This window comes from Pezoporus occidentalis, unplaced genomic scaffold, assembly GCF_034315485.1.
Source record: "Pezoporus occidentalis ecotype Australia unplaced genomic scaffold, CSIRO_AGI_Poc_V1 ctg78, whole genome shotgun sequence".
Taxonomy (NCBI): domain Eukaryota; kingdom Metazoa; phylum Chordata; class Aves; order Psittaciformes; family Psittacidae; genus Pezoporus; species Pezoporus occidentalis.
The window spans coordinates 2,841,194-2,860,858 of NW_026916137.1; the positions used below are offsets into that span (position 1 = coordinate 2,841,194).

The 19,665-nt window shown below is 47.0% G+C and overlaps 1 protein-coding gene across 1 annotated transcript; it reads left to right on the plus strand.

Moving 5' to 3' along the window:
* On the plus strand, positions 1–17,716 carry CYTH4 (cytohesin 4). The gene is made up of 13 exons (XM_062602611.1): positions 1–133; positions 5,589–5,671; positions 8,522–8,622; positions 8,876–8,942; positions 11,148–11,266; positions 11,384–11,464; positions 11,904–12,016; positions 12,577–12,725; positions 14,324–14,435; positions 14,853–14,929; positions 15,294–15,365; positions 16,170–16,324; positions 16,616–17,716. The coding sequence occupies exons 1-13, from the start codon at positions 115–117 to the stop codon at positions 16,686–16,688; spliced, it is 1,221 nt and encodes a 406-aa protein (XP_062458595.1). The 5' UTR covers positions 1–114; the 3' UTR covers positions 16,689–17,716.
* The last annotated feature ends 1,949 nt before the right edge of the window (positions 17,717–19,665 follow it).

Here is a 19,665-nt window from a genome sequence, read left to right on the forward strand (position 1 = left end):
GCTGCTACGAGCTTGGTCGCTGGCTCCCAGTTATTTCAGTTCTGTAAAGCATCTGAACAGGCAGAAGGCAAGGAGGAGCAACACTTGTGCTGCAAACACATTGCTCTCTTCAGGATGGACTTTTGTCCTGCTGGTAAGCATTGACCATCCTTTGCCTTTTCTGTGAGGGCTGTGTGCTCAGTTGGACAGAGCAGAGCACACCATGAAATCCCAGCAGCTAGAGAGGATGCTGAGGCTGGTAGCTGGAGGAATGAGATGGTGGAAGATCCTTGGTGGTGCAGTTAATTCCTTGTCAACCTTCAGCATTAGGCATGGGTTTATTTCTACTTGCTCTCCCGTAAGCCAATTTCTTACCCCTTGAGAGAAATTTTCCCACTGATTTGGGTGGCCTTTGTGCTGAGAGTGTCTACTGCTGTGATCCCTTGTGCTGGTGGTCCTGAGCTAAGCTGGGAACTGACTCAGGGGTATATGGGATACTTAGGATGAGCATCTATAAGCTTTGGCTTCTCTTCATGCAACATGGCTCCTCAGTGCTGTTTTGCTAGGGCCCGCAGGAGCTGGATTGCCTCTTGTGCTCATGGGTATCCCAGTGCAGCATGCTTGCAAGGCTTTTGGAGCTGGGATCTGTCTTTCTTATGTCCATGTTAAAGATAAACGGCTGTATTAGGGTTCTACAAACTCCACCTGCAGGTGGGCCTGCCTGGTCCTGAAATAACCTCAAAAGGCAGATGTGGGTGGAGGGAGATACACCACATCTGAGGAACTGAGAGAGATCTCAGGTTTTGTTTCCTGCTTTGGCAGCTGGTGGATGAAGTGCTTGGGATTCAGCAGGGAAAGGCATACTGCCAGTCTGAACATTTCCAGCCTCTGGCTGAGGAAGCTGTGTGTGTGCAAAAGCAGCAGATAGGAAGAATGGAACAGGAACAGGTTGAATAAGAGCCAGGAAGAAAGGAATCGTCTTGCAATAGCCTTGCTGTGTCTGACCCTCCGTCCTCACAGGCTTTTGTGTATACGATACAGAGCACAGAGTGAAGGGAAAAAGCAGTACTCAGTTTCAACAGCTGTTCTGCACCTTTCAGTTCTTAGGTGGGTGACCAAGGAACAGGCATGCTAAAACTACACACCAGCCTTGTTTGTCAGGGAAATTGGTGGGACTATGGGAGCTAAACTCTCGTGAGCGTCTGGCTATGAATGTTTTTGAAGGTGCACCTCTTCAGATCACCCAGCCCTCATCACATGAAAGCGACTGTGGACAGAGCTTCTCCAGGAGAAGCTGGGCAGGAAGGAGGTGGTGGTGATGGTGGGGTTTGCCTCTTATTGTCTTATTTTTCAAAGGCATAGTAACTGAGGCTCTCAGAACTGATGGCCTGACACAGTCATTCAATTAAGTTATGTGCTACTGAGTTAATTATGTCCTAAAAGTTACACACAGCAATAGCACAGCTTTTCCTGGAGTCACTCCTACCTGCAGATGCAATCGTCCTGTTAGGTACCTGTCTGCCACAGCTGCGTGCGGATGAGACATATGCTTGTGGGGAGGCTGCCCTCCCTGCAGTGGATGTCCTCTTCCAGCTTCCCTCAGGACCCTCTAGCTACTGTCTAGGTGAAGCCACAGAGCCAGTATGCCGAATCCTTGAGTTGGGTGTATAAAACATGGGAGAGCAGACTGGTACCCTGGTATCATGTGCTAGGATGTGTGGGGTGAGAGACATAGGCAAAAGTGCTTGGAAGCTTTCCTGATTGCTCTATGTTGTCATGTAGAATGAAGGGGACCAGGAGACAACATAAGTTATTTGTCACACCTTTTCCTCCATGGCTGGAATGTGAAAATTAGACACATGTGAGGTCTATGTTAAATTTCTTCTGACACAAGCTGGAAGAGAATTGTGGAGTGGCTTCAGGAGGGAGACAGTTTGGGCTGGAGAGAATTTAGGAAGGCCTCCTGGTACCTGGTTGGGTAGGTGGTAGTCTGTGCTGGAGATGACACAACAGCCATATCAAAGAAGAAAAGGAACTTCACATGAAATTCTTCCACCAGACAGCCTCATCCAGGCAGAAGATGCCCATCAGGCTGCTCTGCTTGTGTGTTGCCATGGGTGGAAGTGCCCAAACCCTATAGCAGCCACACTCAGAGCCCTGTATTGCCTTACAAATGGGCCAGCTGAACCTCTGTTGTTATACTGTAGATGAGTAGCATATGGATGCTCTGTAACAGTGCTATAGAAGCAGTCATTGTTCATAACATCCCCCTACTGTTATTGCAGTCCATCCTTCCAGCTCTCCTGGGTATTCACTTCCCACATATCCGTGTTCCAAAAGCTGTCTTCCTATTCATATACTTTTGCTTGGGATTGAAAGCCTGACTTAGCACCTGTATGGCTCTGCACAGCCCTTTGCTGTGGGGACTGAGACCAGCAAGCTGTACTTTATGCTGGCCACATGAGTACCCAGACCTTTGGGTAACTCCGACCTGCCCTCCGGATGGGTCAGCTGAGAGTGTAAGTCACCACAACTGGAGCTGAAGTCTGTGTTCTCTTTTGAGTGACAGCACTGAAAACACAAGCCTGTGAAATTCATGAAGAGCTGGCAGGTCTTTTCTACCTGGGTCTGCCCTGACAGTAGGGAAACAACCTCAAGAGCAAGTGTAAGCCCCACAGATGTGATGTGCTTTCAACATTTTCTCTCTGAAAATGACTTTCAAGCATCAACTTCATGTCCTCCCTGGAGAGGATGCTAACCATTTCTTTGTGTGTTGTGTCTGAACTGGAAGACTTCAGCGTAGGTTTGGCTGACAGCATCTCCCTGAAACCTGTGGGTGTTTTTGTGGGTTGTTCTTCACCAGGGTGAGATTTCCCCCTGTGCAGAGGACCCTGACCAGGGCCATGCTTCATCTATGTCCTGGCCTAGCCCTAGAGGGAAGTGCAACTTGGTGGTACTGAGGACTTTGAGGCTGAAGCTGCTCCTCAGTTGCCTGGTGCAGAGATGAATTCCCTCTGTCATTGCAAGCATTTAATCAAATGGTGCTTCACTCCGAGTGTCCTTCTGCTGGCAGTTTGGCTTCTTCTCAGTGTGGAGGGGGAATAAAAGTCAAAGCAACCTGCTCTCATCTGCCCAGCTGCCTTTCCTACCTTCATTGCTTTTCCATGGATGGTTTCCCAGACAAGCCGTACAAGTTCATTTCTCCTAACTACAGACCCCAATGCGTGCAATAACGTTGATGAGAAGCCCCAGAGCATCCTTGAGGGCAGCATTAGGCCTTCTGTTAGCGAAGAGGAGTAACATGCAGGCACCAAACTCAGAATCATTTTCCAAGGCAAATGAGGACTCAAGCTGCTAAGGAAACTTAGGAAGCCTCACAAGGACCTTTTCTGCAGCTCCATCTAAGTTGCCCTGAAAGTTTTATCCATCCATTTTTTTTCCTTCCTATGTCACCCTTTCCTGCTTATTTATCCCTTTGTTCCCTCCCCTTCTCCATGACACAGATGCTTTTTCTCCCCCACCCTCTCCACACACACAGTCCTTCCCACACTTCTCTCATTCTCAGACAGACTGGGCAGGTAAATCCCTTGTGAGCTGAGGTTTTGAGATGTTCAGGAGGGAGGGACACTGAGTTATTTACAGTCATGGTAGGGGGGTCATGTGGGTGACATGATGTCCTCTGGGAGCCTCGGGTCTCTTTAAGATGCTCTAGGTTGCTTCAGTTTACACAGAACAACTGAAGCACAGCAACCAGCCACACCACACACTTTGCTGATGGGGTGGGGGAAGTGGAGGTTCCTCAGCTTTGTCCTGCTGCAGTGGAAAGAAATACAGGACAAAGCTTCCGAGTGGTGATTTGTCATTAAATTACCCACAACTACCAGCCCCCATAGGGGTGAGAGACATAAAGCCGGGGAGATGGAGAGAATAGTAGGAGACATAAAGTAAGCTGAAAGACCCAGGCAGTGCTCACAGGCACAGGGCTGACAGTCAAGGGGAAGTCAGCAATACCAAGCAGCAAAGCCACTGCATAGAGTTCGTTGTTGTTGCTTCTTTTTGTTTGATTGTTTGTTTTCTTCCTTGCTTGTTTTCCCCTCACGCATAGGTTTGTCTGACGCTAGCTGTGGTATGCCACAAGGTTTCTGTCCCTCTCTACCTGCCTCAGCTTCTTTCAGCTCTTGAAGAGGACTGCTTGCAGAGCTGGAAGGGTACATGGGTCCTTCCTGGCCCTGGCTTTATGCTGGCTCCTTGCCTGGCGCTTTCCTCCCAGAGACTCAGCAGCCTCTCCCCAGGGAATGCAATGCTTGAAAACAGTGGGAGGGAACCAGAGGAGAGAGGCTTCAGCCTGAGAAAAGTAATAGGACAGGCTTAGCACATGAACCCAACCAACCAGGAGGATGTGGGAAAGATCTGGGTGGTGGGATGCAGGTCTCTCTGAGCTGTTGTGGCCATGGCAGGAAAGAAGCATACGGCTTCTGTGATGACTGCCCTTGTCCCCTTTTCGTTTGTTTTGTCTTACTTGGCTCCTTCCCCTTTTTTCTCCAGTCATATTTATAGCAGTTTTTTTTCATGTGAGATCGACAGTAAGAGAATTTCCAAGGCATCTGGCGGCACTTCCCCTTTTTCCAGGAAGATGGGAGGCCCAGGGGATTTTGGCTTATGCAGCCGTGGAGCAGGGCATCCAGTGGCCTGACCTGGCTTCCCAGGGGAGCTTTGTCTTACACTCTTTAAGTGCAGCAAGGACTCTGCAAGTTCTGAAGTGGCATCCCAGGAGCTCCAGTGCTTTTACCCTTGTGTGAGTGCCTGGGACTTTTCTTGGGGCTCACAATGTGCTTTGCTTCTCTTGGGGCTACAGCCTTCTCCTTCTCCTTGATGAAGAGGCTGTGCTTCACCTGGATTATATTTAGCAGCAGTGCTGTCACCCCAATTCTTCTAGGTCTTTTATGAATCATTTTGTGGTCACTTTGTCTTTGCTGGTATCTGGTTGACTTCCTGTAGATTGCAAGAAAGCTTACTCATATTTCTGCATTGTCTGTAGTCCACAGAATAGCAGCCTCCCACAGATGCTTCTTCTTCAGCAAGGCTTTCATCCCGCCATATCCTGCCCTTAGACTAGAAAACCTCAGCTCTCTCTCTTAAGACATTTCTGCATCTAGCTGTGGTGGATCAGCCCGTGAAGCCAATAGCTCTTCATGGGAGGTTTGGATGCAGATGAAGTATCTAGGTCACAGCTTTTCAGCACGTAAAGATGACTGACATAAAACCCACCAAGGAGCATTTGGTATAACTTCCTTATTGTGCTCATGGGGAGGAAAATTGGTTGAATAGGTTGGGTTGCTTCAGGGTTAGATCAGAGTGCTACCAGTACAGCGTCTGTCTGCTAGGAGGAGTACAGGGGCTTGTGCTGCTCACTCTGGACTGAGAATAATTTACAGGGCAAAGCTTGAGGTGCAGTGGCTGCAACAGCAGGGCACATAGATGCTGAAACACAAACATCAGAGTTGCTGTGGCATGACCTGAGGAGAAGATAGGCGCTGAGAGGTTGAAGCAGCGTTTCCTGCGGTGTGGTTGGTCCAACGCTGTTCTCACAGTCATGTTTCTTCTTCCAGGGTCAACTGACTTGAGTGAAGCTGAAAAGGCTGAAATAGAGACAATCAGGCAGCACAGACAGGAGCTTTTGGAGGACATTAAGGTAAGGACCATCATGTTCCTTGTCTGCTTAGCCTTCTAAAAACTGTCTTCACCAAAGTGTGTCTTCATTTAACAGTTAAGGCCATGCAGAAGTGCTCCTGAATGGGAGACATTTACTCTGGCATGATCCAACTTCCATCCTGAGCTATAGGCTGCCCTGACATGTTTGCCATCAGTCTACATCCAATCTATAGTACTCTGCTGCAGGAGTCGTTAACTACCCTAATTGGACATTTGAGAAAGGCTGGTCAGCTCATTAGCAGGGATGATCTGGGACTGCATATTTAGGATTAAGGAAATGACTGTGACTTCACTAAGTCATACTGGCAGGGACCTGGATCACCATTTATGACTATTTTTAATTACCGATTACCTGCTAATGACGTATCAGTCTCAGTTACCTGCTGCATCCCGTGTGTTTATTGAACTTTCATTTGGTTTGTGCACCTCTAACAAGTCCTTCATAAAGGATCCTTTCTCTTTAGAGATGTGACGGCAGGACCTTCCACACAAGTTTCTGTGGTTGAACTTGCTTTTCTTATTTTCTTTTAGCAGACAAACATTTTTCCACTAACTCCTAAGATGTCTGAAAGTGACAGATTCAAAATCAGTCACTAATATCGCACCACAGTCATGCATGGTCCTATACGCTTTCCATTCTGTTCTGTCTCCACCATCATGGAGTGTGGTTTCCCATTTGAGCAAGCTCATTCCAGCTGAGTATTGGACTTGCACTGATTTTCCCACAATGTGAAGATATCCGGATGCCTGGGAAATAGGTGCAATATTTCCTTGTGTAAAGGATTAAGCCAAACTACCCATTACTTCTCAGGTTTCCAGACTCACCACCTCTGTCACAAACCAGAATGGTGTCTTGTCCCTTCTTGCAAAACAGGGTATAAAATGCCTGTGGTTTGCTTGTTGTAGTTCTTGTCTCTTCAATTTCCAGAATATTCAATAGGCATTGTTGGAGGCAGGTTTCTTGAATAGGAGCACTACATCTTCTACCCACTAATGGACTATAGCTGCTAGACTATACATACCCACACTCTGAATCCCAAAGCCATTAACCAATGAGGCATGCATTGTCCAATGGAGCAGGATGAGTTTAAGTGAAAGAGAACCTAGAACTAGAGACATTTTCCCAGGTGGAATTCTTCAGAAAGTATCTAGCAATATCCCTTAACACAAAGACTTATGGGGGGTAACTGGTAAAGGAAGAGGAAGGAGAGGACAGTATAGATCTAGACTTGCTGGTTACACTGCCAAAAGACGAAAGTGAATAAAGTGATAAAACCGATAATCATTTGAAAATCAGGAGCTAAGATCATGGCTTTGTTATGTTTGTGCAATACCTAAAGCTTAGTAAGGAGCAATCTCAGCGCTGGAGGTTGATGAAGCACAGCAGAAAAAAGGCCAGAGCAAAACTGAAATCCAGAAGCTCTTTTAAACTATGGGATATTGGGGAACTTCAGTTTTTCTATCTGGATGCATACCACAGCCACATTCTCACTTCTTGTTGAGGCAAGATCTGTCATAAAACATTCCTTCGTCCCCTTCTGGTTTGTGTGGGGAAGAATTTGAGTGATTACTGGAAGAGAGTTATGATGTGCTCTGGCTCTGAGGAGAACTATAACTGCAGAATGGAAACAAGCAGATATAGACACCTTCATTCCCTTGGTAACATCCAGCCAAGGAAGTCTTAGTCTGTCATGGGCCTGAAGGATACTGAATTCTACAATTGATTTTATAAAATTTGGCAGTGATTACTCTTCTTTTTTCCTTCTTTCTTCTTTATCCACCTAAAGACAGGTATTTGCTCAGTGGTATTTGAATGATAGGTACGTTAAGAACTTTGTGTTTCACAATGTGGCCACTTCAGGATTCATACTAACTTCAAAGTTACTGGTTCCACTTCCCCTTTTCTGGATGCGTAGCAGGGCTATGCAAAGTAAAAGGTAGAAGGAAATGGGCTTAATGGAAGGAGTGTCACATGTGACATTGCTTGAGGAACTGAAATCAACACTGGGGTGAGTTCTCTCGGGCACTCTCCGCATGGGCACTTTCCAAGTACACCCAGCTCCTTGATCGAAATCAATACCATGAGTGGGTTTGCCTTTACCTGAAACAGGAACAACCCAGACTGTATTCCCCAGCACATTTTTTATGTGCACCACAGGAACTTTGTCCCTTCTATACTGCATAAAAGTTCTGACTGGGCTGGGCCAGCCCTGTTGGCAGATCCCCTGGTGTTGACCAACCAGGTGGCTTTTGGTAAATGTGTATCCCAATGTTTGAAAGTCCCACCACCCATTGCTCTCAATGTAGTTTTTAACAGTACTGTTCAATTTTCCCAGAGGCTGGTGTGTGGTAGGGGATGTGATATACCCACTCAATGCCATGCTCTTTGGCCCAAGTGTCTACAAGGTTATTCCGGAAATGAGTCCCATTGTCTGACTCAGTTCTCTCTGGGGTGCTGTGTCACTACAAAATCTGTTTCTCAAGGCCCAGGATGGTGTTCTGGGCAGTGGCATGGGGCACAGTGTATGCTTCCAGCCAGCCGGTGGTTGCTTCCACCATGGTAAGCACGTGGCGCTTGCCTTGGCGGACATCTTGATTTTCCAGCCTTGATGGACAGCAAACATGGGATATCCTTCTGCTCCTCTTACCCATTGTTTTTATCTGGAATCCAGCAGGGTCAGCTAAAGCAGTACGCATTTCACAGACATCCTGAACTGGTAGTGACCATCTGACATGTCCTTTTCCTGTGGCTGTGCAAGTCAGACTTGCTGTGTACGTGTCTGCTGGTTTTTCCTCCATCACCTTCATTCTCCTCTTCATTCTTCTGCAGAAGCTGAAGGAACAAATTGCTGAAGTGTTTGCAGAGATTGAGTGCTTCCAAAATGCAGATGAGAGGCAAGAGGCAGACAATAACCCTGGGAAGCAGACCAGGCAAGTGGGACAAGAAGAGTATTCCTTTGTTTACAAAGTCTCTCTCTTGATGTTGAGAAAACAGAAACACCTCTGGGATGTGGTTTACAACAAGGAGAGGGAAATGAGGCCAGGAATACCATTCTCTCCTCTGAGATTTTTCTTTATTCCTGGATAGTCAGACAGCTGTCCTTGAGAAATCTCAATTACTTTGTGAGTGAATTGAAACATGGCCTTTTATTCTAAGTTTTATTTTCCTTCTTTTTGTTTGCAGCAAACTGTCACAGAGGGACAAACTTCTGTCCCTGGGCAGGAAGAAATTCAACATGGACCCTGCAAAGGTAGGATTTGCTCATTTCACCTATGGGGAAAAAGCTGGGAGAAAGATCATCCACATGCAGATGCCCGTATTAAAGGAACTGCGGCATGGGAGTATGGTTTCCTATCTCACTAGGGCTCTAGTTAGTAGCATCCTGTCCCGGAATATAGTCTTCTGATATGATCAAGCTGTGTTGACCCCCATCCCCCCATCATATGCCTATAGGCCATCCCATCACATGCAACCCAAAACTAAGAAATAGAGGGAGGGTGGTTTAAAACTGCCAATGTGTTAAGAGAGCCAAATCTCTCTTCTTGATGTGAGAATTGGCCATAGTGTGGTGGAGAGAGATGAAGTGAGAAGGGGAATTTTGAGAGTGTGTCAGATTCCTTGGCTCATTCAGAACAGAAGACAACAAGCTGCCTCCAACATTTTGGAAGTAGTTACAGTTTTGGTAGTACTGGTTGGACAGTGGAGTGAATCCGGGTTTTCCACTTTCTGTGACTCTGACCAGTGGGGTCCAGGCTCCACAGCTTTCAGCCCCCTGCAGAAAGCTCTAAAATTGTCATGATGAAATAGAGAAGATACGAGCAACACAGTTTCCTCTTCCTTCCTCCTCACCGGAGGACCATTTATTTGAGCTCAGTAAGGAAAACCACAAGCTGCAATTGAATGATTGCTTTTTGTCAGCTTAACCACCACAGCTGGCATCTTCGGTGGCTGCTGGGCTGAGTGACAGCTTTTCATGCCTCCTCCTCCTTTACCCTGCTGAGATCCTCAAGATACCTTCCCCAATGTCCACACCACAGCTGGAGTGCTTGCCAGTCCTCTGTACATCCCCCTGCCAGTGGGAGCTGTCTCACAGCAGTGATATCAATACTTAGGGCTGGTTTCATCATGTCTTTCTGTCTGACCTTGGTTTGAGGCCCCAGAGGCATCTCTCTCTGTGGCACTGTGCTATGCTGTGCAGAAGTACCTGAACTAGCTCTGACCCCAAACCAGTTTAGCTTTATTAATTCAGTGCCAATCAGCCTGGTGGGAAAGTTGCGCTACATGTCTTTATTATGCAGATCTGTTTATTGCTTCCCTTTTACTACATGCCCTAGGCTGAGAGGTGCTGCAATGCAAGGAACTTTCATTGCCCCTCCTTGCTAAGATTGCATTTCATCCATGCAGTGCTGATACTTCAAATGACTTCCTATCTCCAAGGTCTCAGGGCGAGTTCCTGAGGCTAGAGGAGGTAAGCATTAGGATTCTGGCTGAGCAAAACCTTTGGGGAGAAACATTTTCTTCTTGAAAATGGAGCCCCCTTATCATTGCAATGCTTTGCAAAATTAAACTGATCTTACTGAAAATCTGTCTGGGGAAAAAGAAGGGAAATAGTGTGGAAAAAATCTCAGAAATATTTCAATTCCTTCTTTTGAAATGGCTTTTTCTTTGGGGCATTTTAAAAATAGTTTTTTATATATTACAAGGCAAAGTGAATTGATTCTGTTGAAGTAGAACATTTTGATGGATCTAAAACAATTTTCATTCCTTTATTGCATTTTGTGAGGAGAATTGCAATGTGGTCTGAAGAGTCACAGTGGTTTTAGATACTGTTAAGAATCTGCACAAAACCTCAACTTTCTGTGACTTTGAAAATCATGAAGTTCCCTCTAACACAGGATGTTGACTTTTCACAGCCCAGCTCAGAACCTCTATATTTCCTAAAAAACATATTCCAACATTACTGGCTGGGGAGGATGGAGCTGAAAAGACTGCAGACTTCTCTGGAAAAGTAATTTTAAGTTGTCTCAAGTCCAAATTTTTGTCTGAGTATATTTTTTTAATTATAACTTCTTAAAAAAAAAACCTTTAACTTAATTCACAAAAAAATATAATTAGAAGCAGAACACTAAGATATTTTGATTAAAAATTACTATTTTGGCTTTGCCTTTTTTGACTTTTAACCTGCCCTTTGTTCTTTGCTTGAGTTTCCATCCCAGTGAAACATTTATCCAAACCTAGGGATGAAATGGAATTGGGGCTCACCCACCATGGAGGATGAAGAGGGATGGAGTAAGGGTGGGAACATGGCTGTGATGCACCATAAAGAGATATGGGGAGTAACAGGGGAGGCAACACCACGAGAGCTAAGGAAGGCTGACACCAAGGTGTTGGGGTCCTACTTTCTCATCAGCCCCCAGAGCTATCTTACTTCACTGTCTTGCTTCTCCTTCCCCAGGGGATCCAGTACCTGATTGAGCACCAGGTATTGTCCTCAGACCTGCAGGAGATCGCCAAATTCCTCCACAAGGGTGAAGGCCTGAACAAGGCAGCCATTGGGGATTACTTGGGTGGGAGGTGAGTGACTCAGCCAGGACTAGGAAGCCCTTTGGAGGCATGCTGTCACCCCAAGGGGCATTCAAACTGTGCAGCTTCAAAGCTCTCTTCTGACTCTTTCCATCTATCCTCTCCCAGGGACCCCATGAACATCCAGATCCTCCAAGCCTTTGTAGCATGTCACGAGTTTGCCCACCTCAACCTGGTGCAGGCACTGAGGTGAGTGAGCATGCAGGATTCAGAGGATGGAGCAGGAGCCTGCTCAGCCACTAGGTCTTACCATCCAGGAAGGTTGAAAAACCCTACTAGGCTGAAACAATGACAAAGTGACCCTGGTTTAGGGCATCTTGTTTTCTTATAAGCCATCCTCCTGGCAGGTGGCCTAATTTCCTCTTGAGGTCTCTGCTTCCTCACTAGGGAAGAAGAGCCATGATTTCCAGGATACATGGTTCTGCTTCCTGCTTTCAGGGTGTTTGTGGGTGCCAAGCCCAGGCAATCCCTAGAGAGATGAGCAGAGCTCTTGCTTCAAGCACTGTGTTGTCTCCCCAGTGTGATGGGATGACTTCTTTTATTTTCATGGTGTCCCACGGGTTGAAGGAAGGGGTAAAGGTCCCTTGCTCCGAATCTGACTAATTCTGTGACATGCTGCTTCTGACAGACAGTTCCTATGGAGCTTCCGGCTGCCTGGGGAAGCACAGAAGATTGATCGGATGATGGAGGCCTTTGCCAACTGGTACTGCAAATGTAACCCAGGAGTATTCCAGTCCACAGGTAGGCATAGGGCAAAGAATGCCTTTAAAGCTGAGCTCCACTGTTTACTAGAGAGAGGAGCCTTCCTCTTCCATTCACAAAGCACAGAGGGCATCGCTTGGAAGTGTGAATGTTGCCCCTTAAGCTGAAGGAGGCAGCCCAGCTCCTGTGAAGCTTTTCAATAGACAGAAGGTCTTCAGTCCTCCTCCTCCAGTCCATCCCCACAGGAAATAGACTTGAGAAGTGATCCAGCTCCACATGAAGTACACCTCATCACAGCAACAACAACACTGACAGACGTGGGTCTGTAGAAACTTTCCTGTTGGCAAAGTCATTGTCAGACCAGATCTGCCCAACTTGCCCCATTAACCTGAGGGGATAGAATCACCTCTATCATAGGAGAACAACTCTGTCCCTTTTTCTCCTATTAGAAGGGACATCTTCCTTTTCCTCCTCCAGCTGAGAGAACAGTGCTGTTTTCCAGTGACTGGCTACAAAGCCACCTGTTAGGATTGATTAGGTGTATTGATTTGCCCTTTAAGACAATTTCCGCCCATCCTGGTTTTCTTTCTTGTTGCCAGATACCTGTTATATACTCTCCTTCTCTATCATCATGCTTAACACCAGCCTGCACAACCCCAATGTGAAAGACAAACCCCCCTTTGAAAGGTTTGTGTCCATCAACAGAGGCATTGACAATGGAGGGGACTTGCCAGAAGAGCTCTTAAAGGTAAGAATACCTCCCATATTCTCATCAGTCCCTCTTCTGCCTCTGTCTTGGGGTCCACTGAGAAGCAAAGGTCCACAGGTCTCAGTGTAATATGCTTGTTGGTGAGGACATGGTACAAGAGAGATGTGGCTGAAACCATTCAGGGAAGAGCAGTATCAGTTTGTTTGTGTTTTCAAGTGTGTCCGTGTGAGATAGGGACAGATACTGTAGCTGTGTGAGAGAAAAAGACATGAGCTATGAGTGTCTGTGTGTCATGTACGTATGAGGCTGTGTGATGAGACACCCACCTCAGTGGGAGGTAGCTGGGCACCTGACTCTTTCAGCCAGCTTTGAAAGTCCTAGTCCCAAGGGGACTGTGTTTCTTGTGTCTCTGTGTGTGTGAGACAATGTCACCATGGCCCAGTTTATGAATCCCTTTCCCTTGCTCGTGCTTGAATGTCTTAGCTGACTCCAGTGTTCACATCAGTCAGGACACCAGTGCCTGACCTCTCCTACATCAGGGTATAGCTTTGAGGGAGTAGAACCAACAAGCCCCAAGTGGGCATCAGTGTCTCTTCCAGCATCTCTTCCAGCATTTGTAAAGCTCTCAGCAGGTCCATGGCATCTCTGATCCCAGAGGATGAAGATGCACATCAAGGGAGACAGAGACAGGGGATGCATCCATTAGCATATCTGGAGATACCATTTTCCCAAAGCTTCAGCAGGCACAGACCTGCCCTATGAGGCAAGGTAGAGGTAGGCAGCCTGCCTACATGTGCTTAGCTTCACCCAGCCAGCCTGGGGAGAGTAACTTGTTTTGTGTCAAAGAGAATGCCTACATCCCACACTTGGGTTTGCTGAGCAGCATTCCCTCAGGGTAAAGGCTTTGGATTTTTCTCCAGAGTGCCATTTCTTTCAGGCTGTTTGATGGAAGTTGCAGGAGCCTGTGGTTGTTTCAGTTTGTTGGGGTATTTTTGCTTGGGATTTGTGTAACAAATGATGGCATATCCAGTGATATGAGCAACATTTTTGTATCTCTTGAAAACTAGCAATCTGCCTCCCTGTCATTCTGCTGTTATGAATGTCATCCTTTGTGTTCCCTCAGTGCAAAGGCCTTGGGTCTATGAAATGAGCCTACTTCTTGTCATTTAGATGTGTGTATTGGTTTCTACATAAAATTTCTCAGCACAGTGTTTGGCACCACCAACCGAGGGCTTAAATGACACATCTGCAATCTCTGTCATACCATGTTGTGCCCTCCCAGTGCCTTAGCACTACCCAGAGTGGCACTCATATGACATGCTGGATTTGGTCACTGCAGCCTCTCTTGGTATGGGTGCACATTTTTGTGTCTGTGCCTTTCCAAACTGAGTCTCCCTTTTGTGACACAGGATGAAGAAAACAGCTGATGATCCCCCTTGAGGCCCTATGAGCTGCAGACTGAGAGCTGTTGTACCCCAATACCCACTGACCTCTCCCCTCCCCATTTCACTCATCTCACCCTGTGGAAACAGAGTGGTGATGCAGATGGACCTAGGAGAGCTGTGTACAAGCTTGGTCAGAAACCTGTCTTTCTTTTTCTTTCCCTCTTTCTTTCTCTCACCAATGCTCTGGTGCAGAATCTGTTTGAGAGCATAAAGAACGAGCCATTCTCCATACCAGAGGACGATGGAAATGACCTCACACATACTTTCTTCAACCCTAACCGTGAGGGTTGGCTCCTGAAACTAGGTAAGGTAGAAGATTTCCTTGGCTCCTCTGAACTCCCTGCATGCCTGCCTGCGTCCCACCACAGATCTCCCCTCCCTCTCTGCTGTGGTGGGGTGAGGCTGACATCTGCTGTTGAAACCAGCTGCCTGCTCTCTCTTTCCAGCTCCTGCAGGCTCTGTCTGCTCAAAACGGGGGCCCAAAAAGATCTCTCTCACCTCTCCTCATTCACAGCCCCATCAGAGAAGAATTTGCTCCCTATGTGTGTGCATGTCCACCATAGATCATCTCATCAGCAGCGAGCACCTGCTTGGGGCTGATTTACAGGGGTTGCTGGGAGGGACTCCCTCTGTGTGTGTGTGTCTGGAGCTTGAGGGGGAATGGGATGGGAACAAACAGCAAAATGTGTGACTAATGGCTTTGGAACCTCATTGCCTTTAGGAGGACGTGTGAAAACCTGGAAACGTCGTTGGTTCATTCTGGCCGATAACTGCCTCTACTACTTTGAATATACCACGGTAAAGGGTTCATTCCTGGTTAAGAAATGGTGTCGCGGGTGGTTATGAGCCTCTTTGGAGCCAGGGAAGAGTGAAGGGTTAGGAAGGCAACCCTCGCCTACTACCCTATGCTCCCAGACAGAACTCAGACCTCTTCTCCTGCACTGTTTCCTCTCCTCTGGTCTTGAGGAGAAGGGAGGCTGGACATTGCTGTGATTTTCTGCTAACTCAGCCCCCCACTGTGTAAATAGAGGGGGTCTCCCCAGGCATACACTGCTGTTGTCACCCCCATAAAGGCACATGTCTGGTAAATCAGAGAGGCTCTGTATAGTGGCATAGGTGTGGGGAGCATGTTGCATGTTAATTCGTGTTTCCTTGACTTCAGGACAAAGAGCCTCTGGGCATTATCCCCCTGGAGAACCTATCAGTCCGGAAGGTGGATGATCCCAAAAAGCCAGTAAGTCTCCCTTGCTTGGTGCTCTGCTAATACAGGCTCTCGGGTCTTACCATGCTTCTCAGAGGGAAGGTGCCATTCCAAACTGCCTTGTGCCCCTGTCTAAACATGATAGTATTTAAACATGGTCCTATTTTATCAGGGAAGATCTGGTGTAAAGGAAGAGCTGTCCTTTGCCTGGCTCTATTGAATGTTTTCATCTCTGTGTATAGGGGGGCTGAGATGAGTGCCCATAGTTGACTCCTTACTCATTTTGCACCATCACCCAGGAGATGGGGGTTCTGTTTCTCTCCCAATGATTCTTCATAATCAGTTACAGCACATTTAGACTAGACAGTGCTGTGGTGTTGGGAAACTTGCCCAGGAAGTGGCATTCTGTCTGTGCATCTTTTGTGGATACCCATTCTTGATGTGTCATGTCTCTGAAATCACCTTCTATCTGTGTGGTGACAGGCAGAAGAGAGGATGTTGCATCAGCTTCAAAGGGGAAGACATTTTCATGAGTGGAACAAAGTGACAGATATCAGAAGGTGTTTTCTGGTAGCTGTTGGTGCTCCATCCCTCCATAAAGGCTGTTTTAGCATCCATTCATTCACAGGAAGGGTGTATTTATCTAAGAGGGGTAGCCTGGAGATCTAACTCATAGAGGGATTCTTGGGATGAGGAAGGAAAGGTTCTGTTGCCTTTCAGAGACAGAATGTTCTCCTCCTTTTTCACCTTCAACCTATCCCCATGGCTGAAGGCAGTATAGTCTCCTTGTTCCACCCTGTCCTCCCCTACTGCTCTATTTTATTCCCTTTCTGACAGAACTGCTTTGAACTCTTCATTCCCAACTGCAAAGGGCAGAAGATCAAAGCCTGCAAAACAGATGCGGATGGAAAGGTGGTCGAAGGCAAGCATCAGTCCTACAAGATCTCAGCAACCACACCAGCAGAACGTGATGAGTGGATTGAGGCAATACGGTGAGGAGACCAGAAAAGGAGGCCAGAGCTTGCCTTTGTTCAGCCCCAGGGACAAACAGTCAAGCAGTTTATTTGGCTACCAAAGCCTGAAAAAGGGGGTGGAAGGAACTATTTGCAGTCTAGCAACTGTGGTGCCTCTTAAGTTCAAAGTTTTAAGGTCCCTTTTGGAGAATCTTTAGCCACAGCTAAATGCTCTGCTGTGGGTCTGTATATAATTCAGTTCAAGTTCAGTTAGGTTGCCTGTGCAGCATTAAGTCTCTTACTTTTCCTACCATTTGCTCTTATTTCCAGGATGAGCATCACACAGGATCCTTTCTATGATCTGGTCTCTGCCCGTAAGAAAAAGATTGCCAGCAAAAACTGAGTTCTGACCTGGTCACTGACAGCAGGAAGATATAATTGTTGGACAGCTTCCCTCCCATGCTGGGCTCTTCCAGTGAAGAAATTTGGGAGCATTGGTTCCCTCTGCCTCCCACTTGGCAGGAAGATGACTGATAGGACAACTTGCCAGATTTACTTCTTCCTTTTCCAAACTGAAGGCAGAGGCACAGCGTGCAATCCACTGAGGACTGTTGGAGCAGTGGGCATGGCGCTTCCCATGTCCAAATGTAAAGGCTCAACAGCAGCTGGCCTTTCGGTTCTCCTATATAGCTCCAGGCATGTAGGACAAGATCTGAGAGGAGTCAAGAACATCCTCAGAATGTTCCAGCCCCTCCTGCCATCAAACCAGGCCTGGGTATTTTTCTGAGGAGGCATGTAGGTGCTCTCAGAGCCACCAAGCATGGTCCAATCAGTTGCAGAGCACCCCAGTGGTTTCCTTTCCCTGAACAGATGTGTAGTTGTGGTACAGAAGGAGCCACTGATATCTAAGATCTCACTGTGAAACCAGAGACCAAAGGAAGATAAGAATCCCTCTGCTCAGAAGAGAGCCCTTTTTACCTCTTTCTATAGCCATGAGGGCTGTAATCCTGGGAGGACCCTGATCTGTAACTAAGTCATAGTTTTTAGGAAGTTAAAGATGTTGGATAGGGAGATAAGGGGTTACTGAGTGTAGAGAGGCTGGAGGACCAGGGAAGCTGTTCTGGGTCTTTTGTCTTTTTGCTTTGAGACTCAGGGACCACCACAGGTTTCCCTAGGGAAGAAACCCAGACAACTAGCTCTCCTCCTGGCTGATGGCTCCTCAAGAAAGGTTGCTTCCTTGCACCACCCCAGAGGCCTGAGCTTTGTATCTGAAAGGCATGCAGCCAGAAGGCTGTATGCACACCACACACACAAGCACACACACTGAGGCTAACCCATCTACACACATTGTTTTCATCTGGAGTCTGAAGTGGGGTGTTTTTTGTCTCTTGTGTAAAGGAAGAAATAAAAGTGCTTGAAACAAGCCCAGAACTCAGGCCCACATGATCATTTCAGCGATAAAGGCAGAGGATGTGAGATAGGAGTGCTGTGTTCCTGTGCCTTGCAAAGCAGCCTGAGCACCACTGCAGCTCTGCACTGCACCCAAAATGCAGGCAGGTTAATGTGTGGTGCAAGCAGGCAGATGTTGGGCAGCATGGGAGGGAGGAGTGGGTAATGGGATGAGGGGAAAGGGGCAAGGGATGCAACACTGCAAACCAGGAGCAGCACAGAGGCAAATACCAGAGACTCACTATAGACAATTACACCTGCAGTGTTAAGGGATGTGGTAAGCTCTGGTTTTTATCTGTCACCTTTTGTGGTGTCTTCTGGTACTGGTGCTGTCTGTCTCTTGCCTTTTTTCTTCCTGCAGAGGGCTCTATCTACCAGGCAATCTGCAGCAGGGCCAGCATAGACTGATTATTCATTCTGGTTATTTTTATCCAAGCCACAGGAATGTTGAATTAATTTCAAGAGGCAGGGAGCGTATTGAAGCACGCGTTCACCCTGGAGAAGAAACGTGAAGGTTTTCTTCTGCTCTCGCCTGCAAATGTCTCCTGTGTTGAACCTCTTTGTCACTGATGTGATATAGAGTGAATTTGCTCCCCATAGCTCTAGAGGACATGTACTTACACGCACATTCACTCTTGCTTTGGGTTCAGTGCAGGGAGGCAGGGTCGTGTCAAGAGGTGGGAGGTGAAGTCAGAATATGCCCCCTTGGCAACATCTCCAATATATGTAAGAGAAATGTAAATATGCACTTGGTTGATGAAAAATGCTTCAGAGCCTAGGGTTTGGGTGAGAAATATCTGTTCTTTCACCTCCCAGGCAAAAGCCATCAATATGTAGCCTTGAGTCTCTCTTCTACTCACAATCTGTACAGTCTAAGCTCTCCCTCGAGTTTACCTGGATCATTCCTAGGACAGCAGGGACTATCAAAGCTCTTCCCAGACCCTCCTCATCCCAAATCCTTGTAGTTCTCTTCAGGCTGCCTATGTCCTTTTCCCTCCCTTCTTCCCCCAGATACCCATGCACTGCAGAGTGGAGTTCTTCCTAGACACAGTGGGAAGGACATCTTGTGAGAGGCAAAACAATGCACAGAGACAGGCAATTGTGTAATTTCCATCCATCAAAATAACCACAAGAGTCAGAAGGAGATGAACCAGGTTTCTTCTCTCCTAGAGACTGAGGTAGGGAGTGAGACAGTAAGTTTGAGATTCCATCACCTTTCCTTGGCTCCAGCACAGAAAATTCATTTCCAGGCATGTCCTTGGTGCCATGAGCACAATGGGCTCATGATGCTGTTCACCAGCAATTCAATGTGCACTGTCCAAGTGGTATCTTTGACTTCATGCCTACTGAATACCAGTGTGTTTGATATTGTCCATGGTGTCTTCAGGACAGGTCTATAAAGCTTGGCCATCCACTCATCTGTGTGCTTTGACATCTGTGCTCGAATCCCTTGCAAATTTGTGATGGGAATGACTTGTGCCACTAGAATGGCACCAGCAGGGAATGTGTTGTTGGACCCCATCACACATTCCCTTTGCTGAGGGCAACTGCAGCACCACACACAGGAACACACAGACACACAGAGCCCTTTGAGTACTGAACCTTACAGATTGCTATGTATCTGGTAGATGTATTCCCCTTTCTCATCACAGGCAGTGTATGTGCTCACACAGACATACATGCAGAAGACTCACACTTATTCCCTGCCTGCCTAAGGACTCCTGTGCACACCCAGTAATTTGTTTTCATAATAGATGTCCATCTATTTTCATAAAAGGACTAGGAGGAGAAAGCCGCAGATGAGTGAAACAGACCGCATCACTGCATCCTGCCTCCTCCTCTCTTCTTCCCTTCCTCCTGTCCCCTGTTCATCAGCCTCTTTCTGGAAGGCTAATGCATTTTAAAAAGGCATTCTAGAAATTGTTTACAGC

Excerpts from the sequence above, each read along its gene's own strand:
- CYTH4 (XM_062602611.1), top strand. Across the intron at positions 12,017-12,576 it reads AGGAGTATTCCAGTCCACAG|ATACCTGTTATATACTCTCC; the intron begins GTAGGCATAGGG and ends TCTTGTTGCCAG. Across the intron at positions 12,726-14,323 it reads TGCCAGAAGAGCTCTTAAAG|AATCTGTTTGAGAGCATAAA; the intron begins GTAAGAATACCT and ends GCTCTGGTGCAG.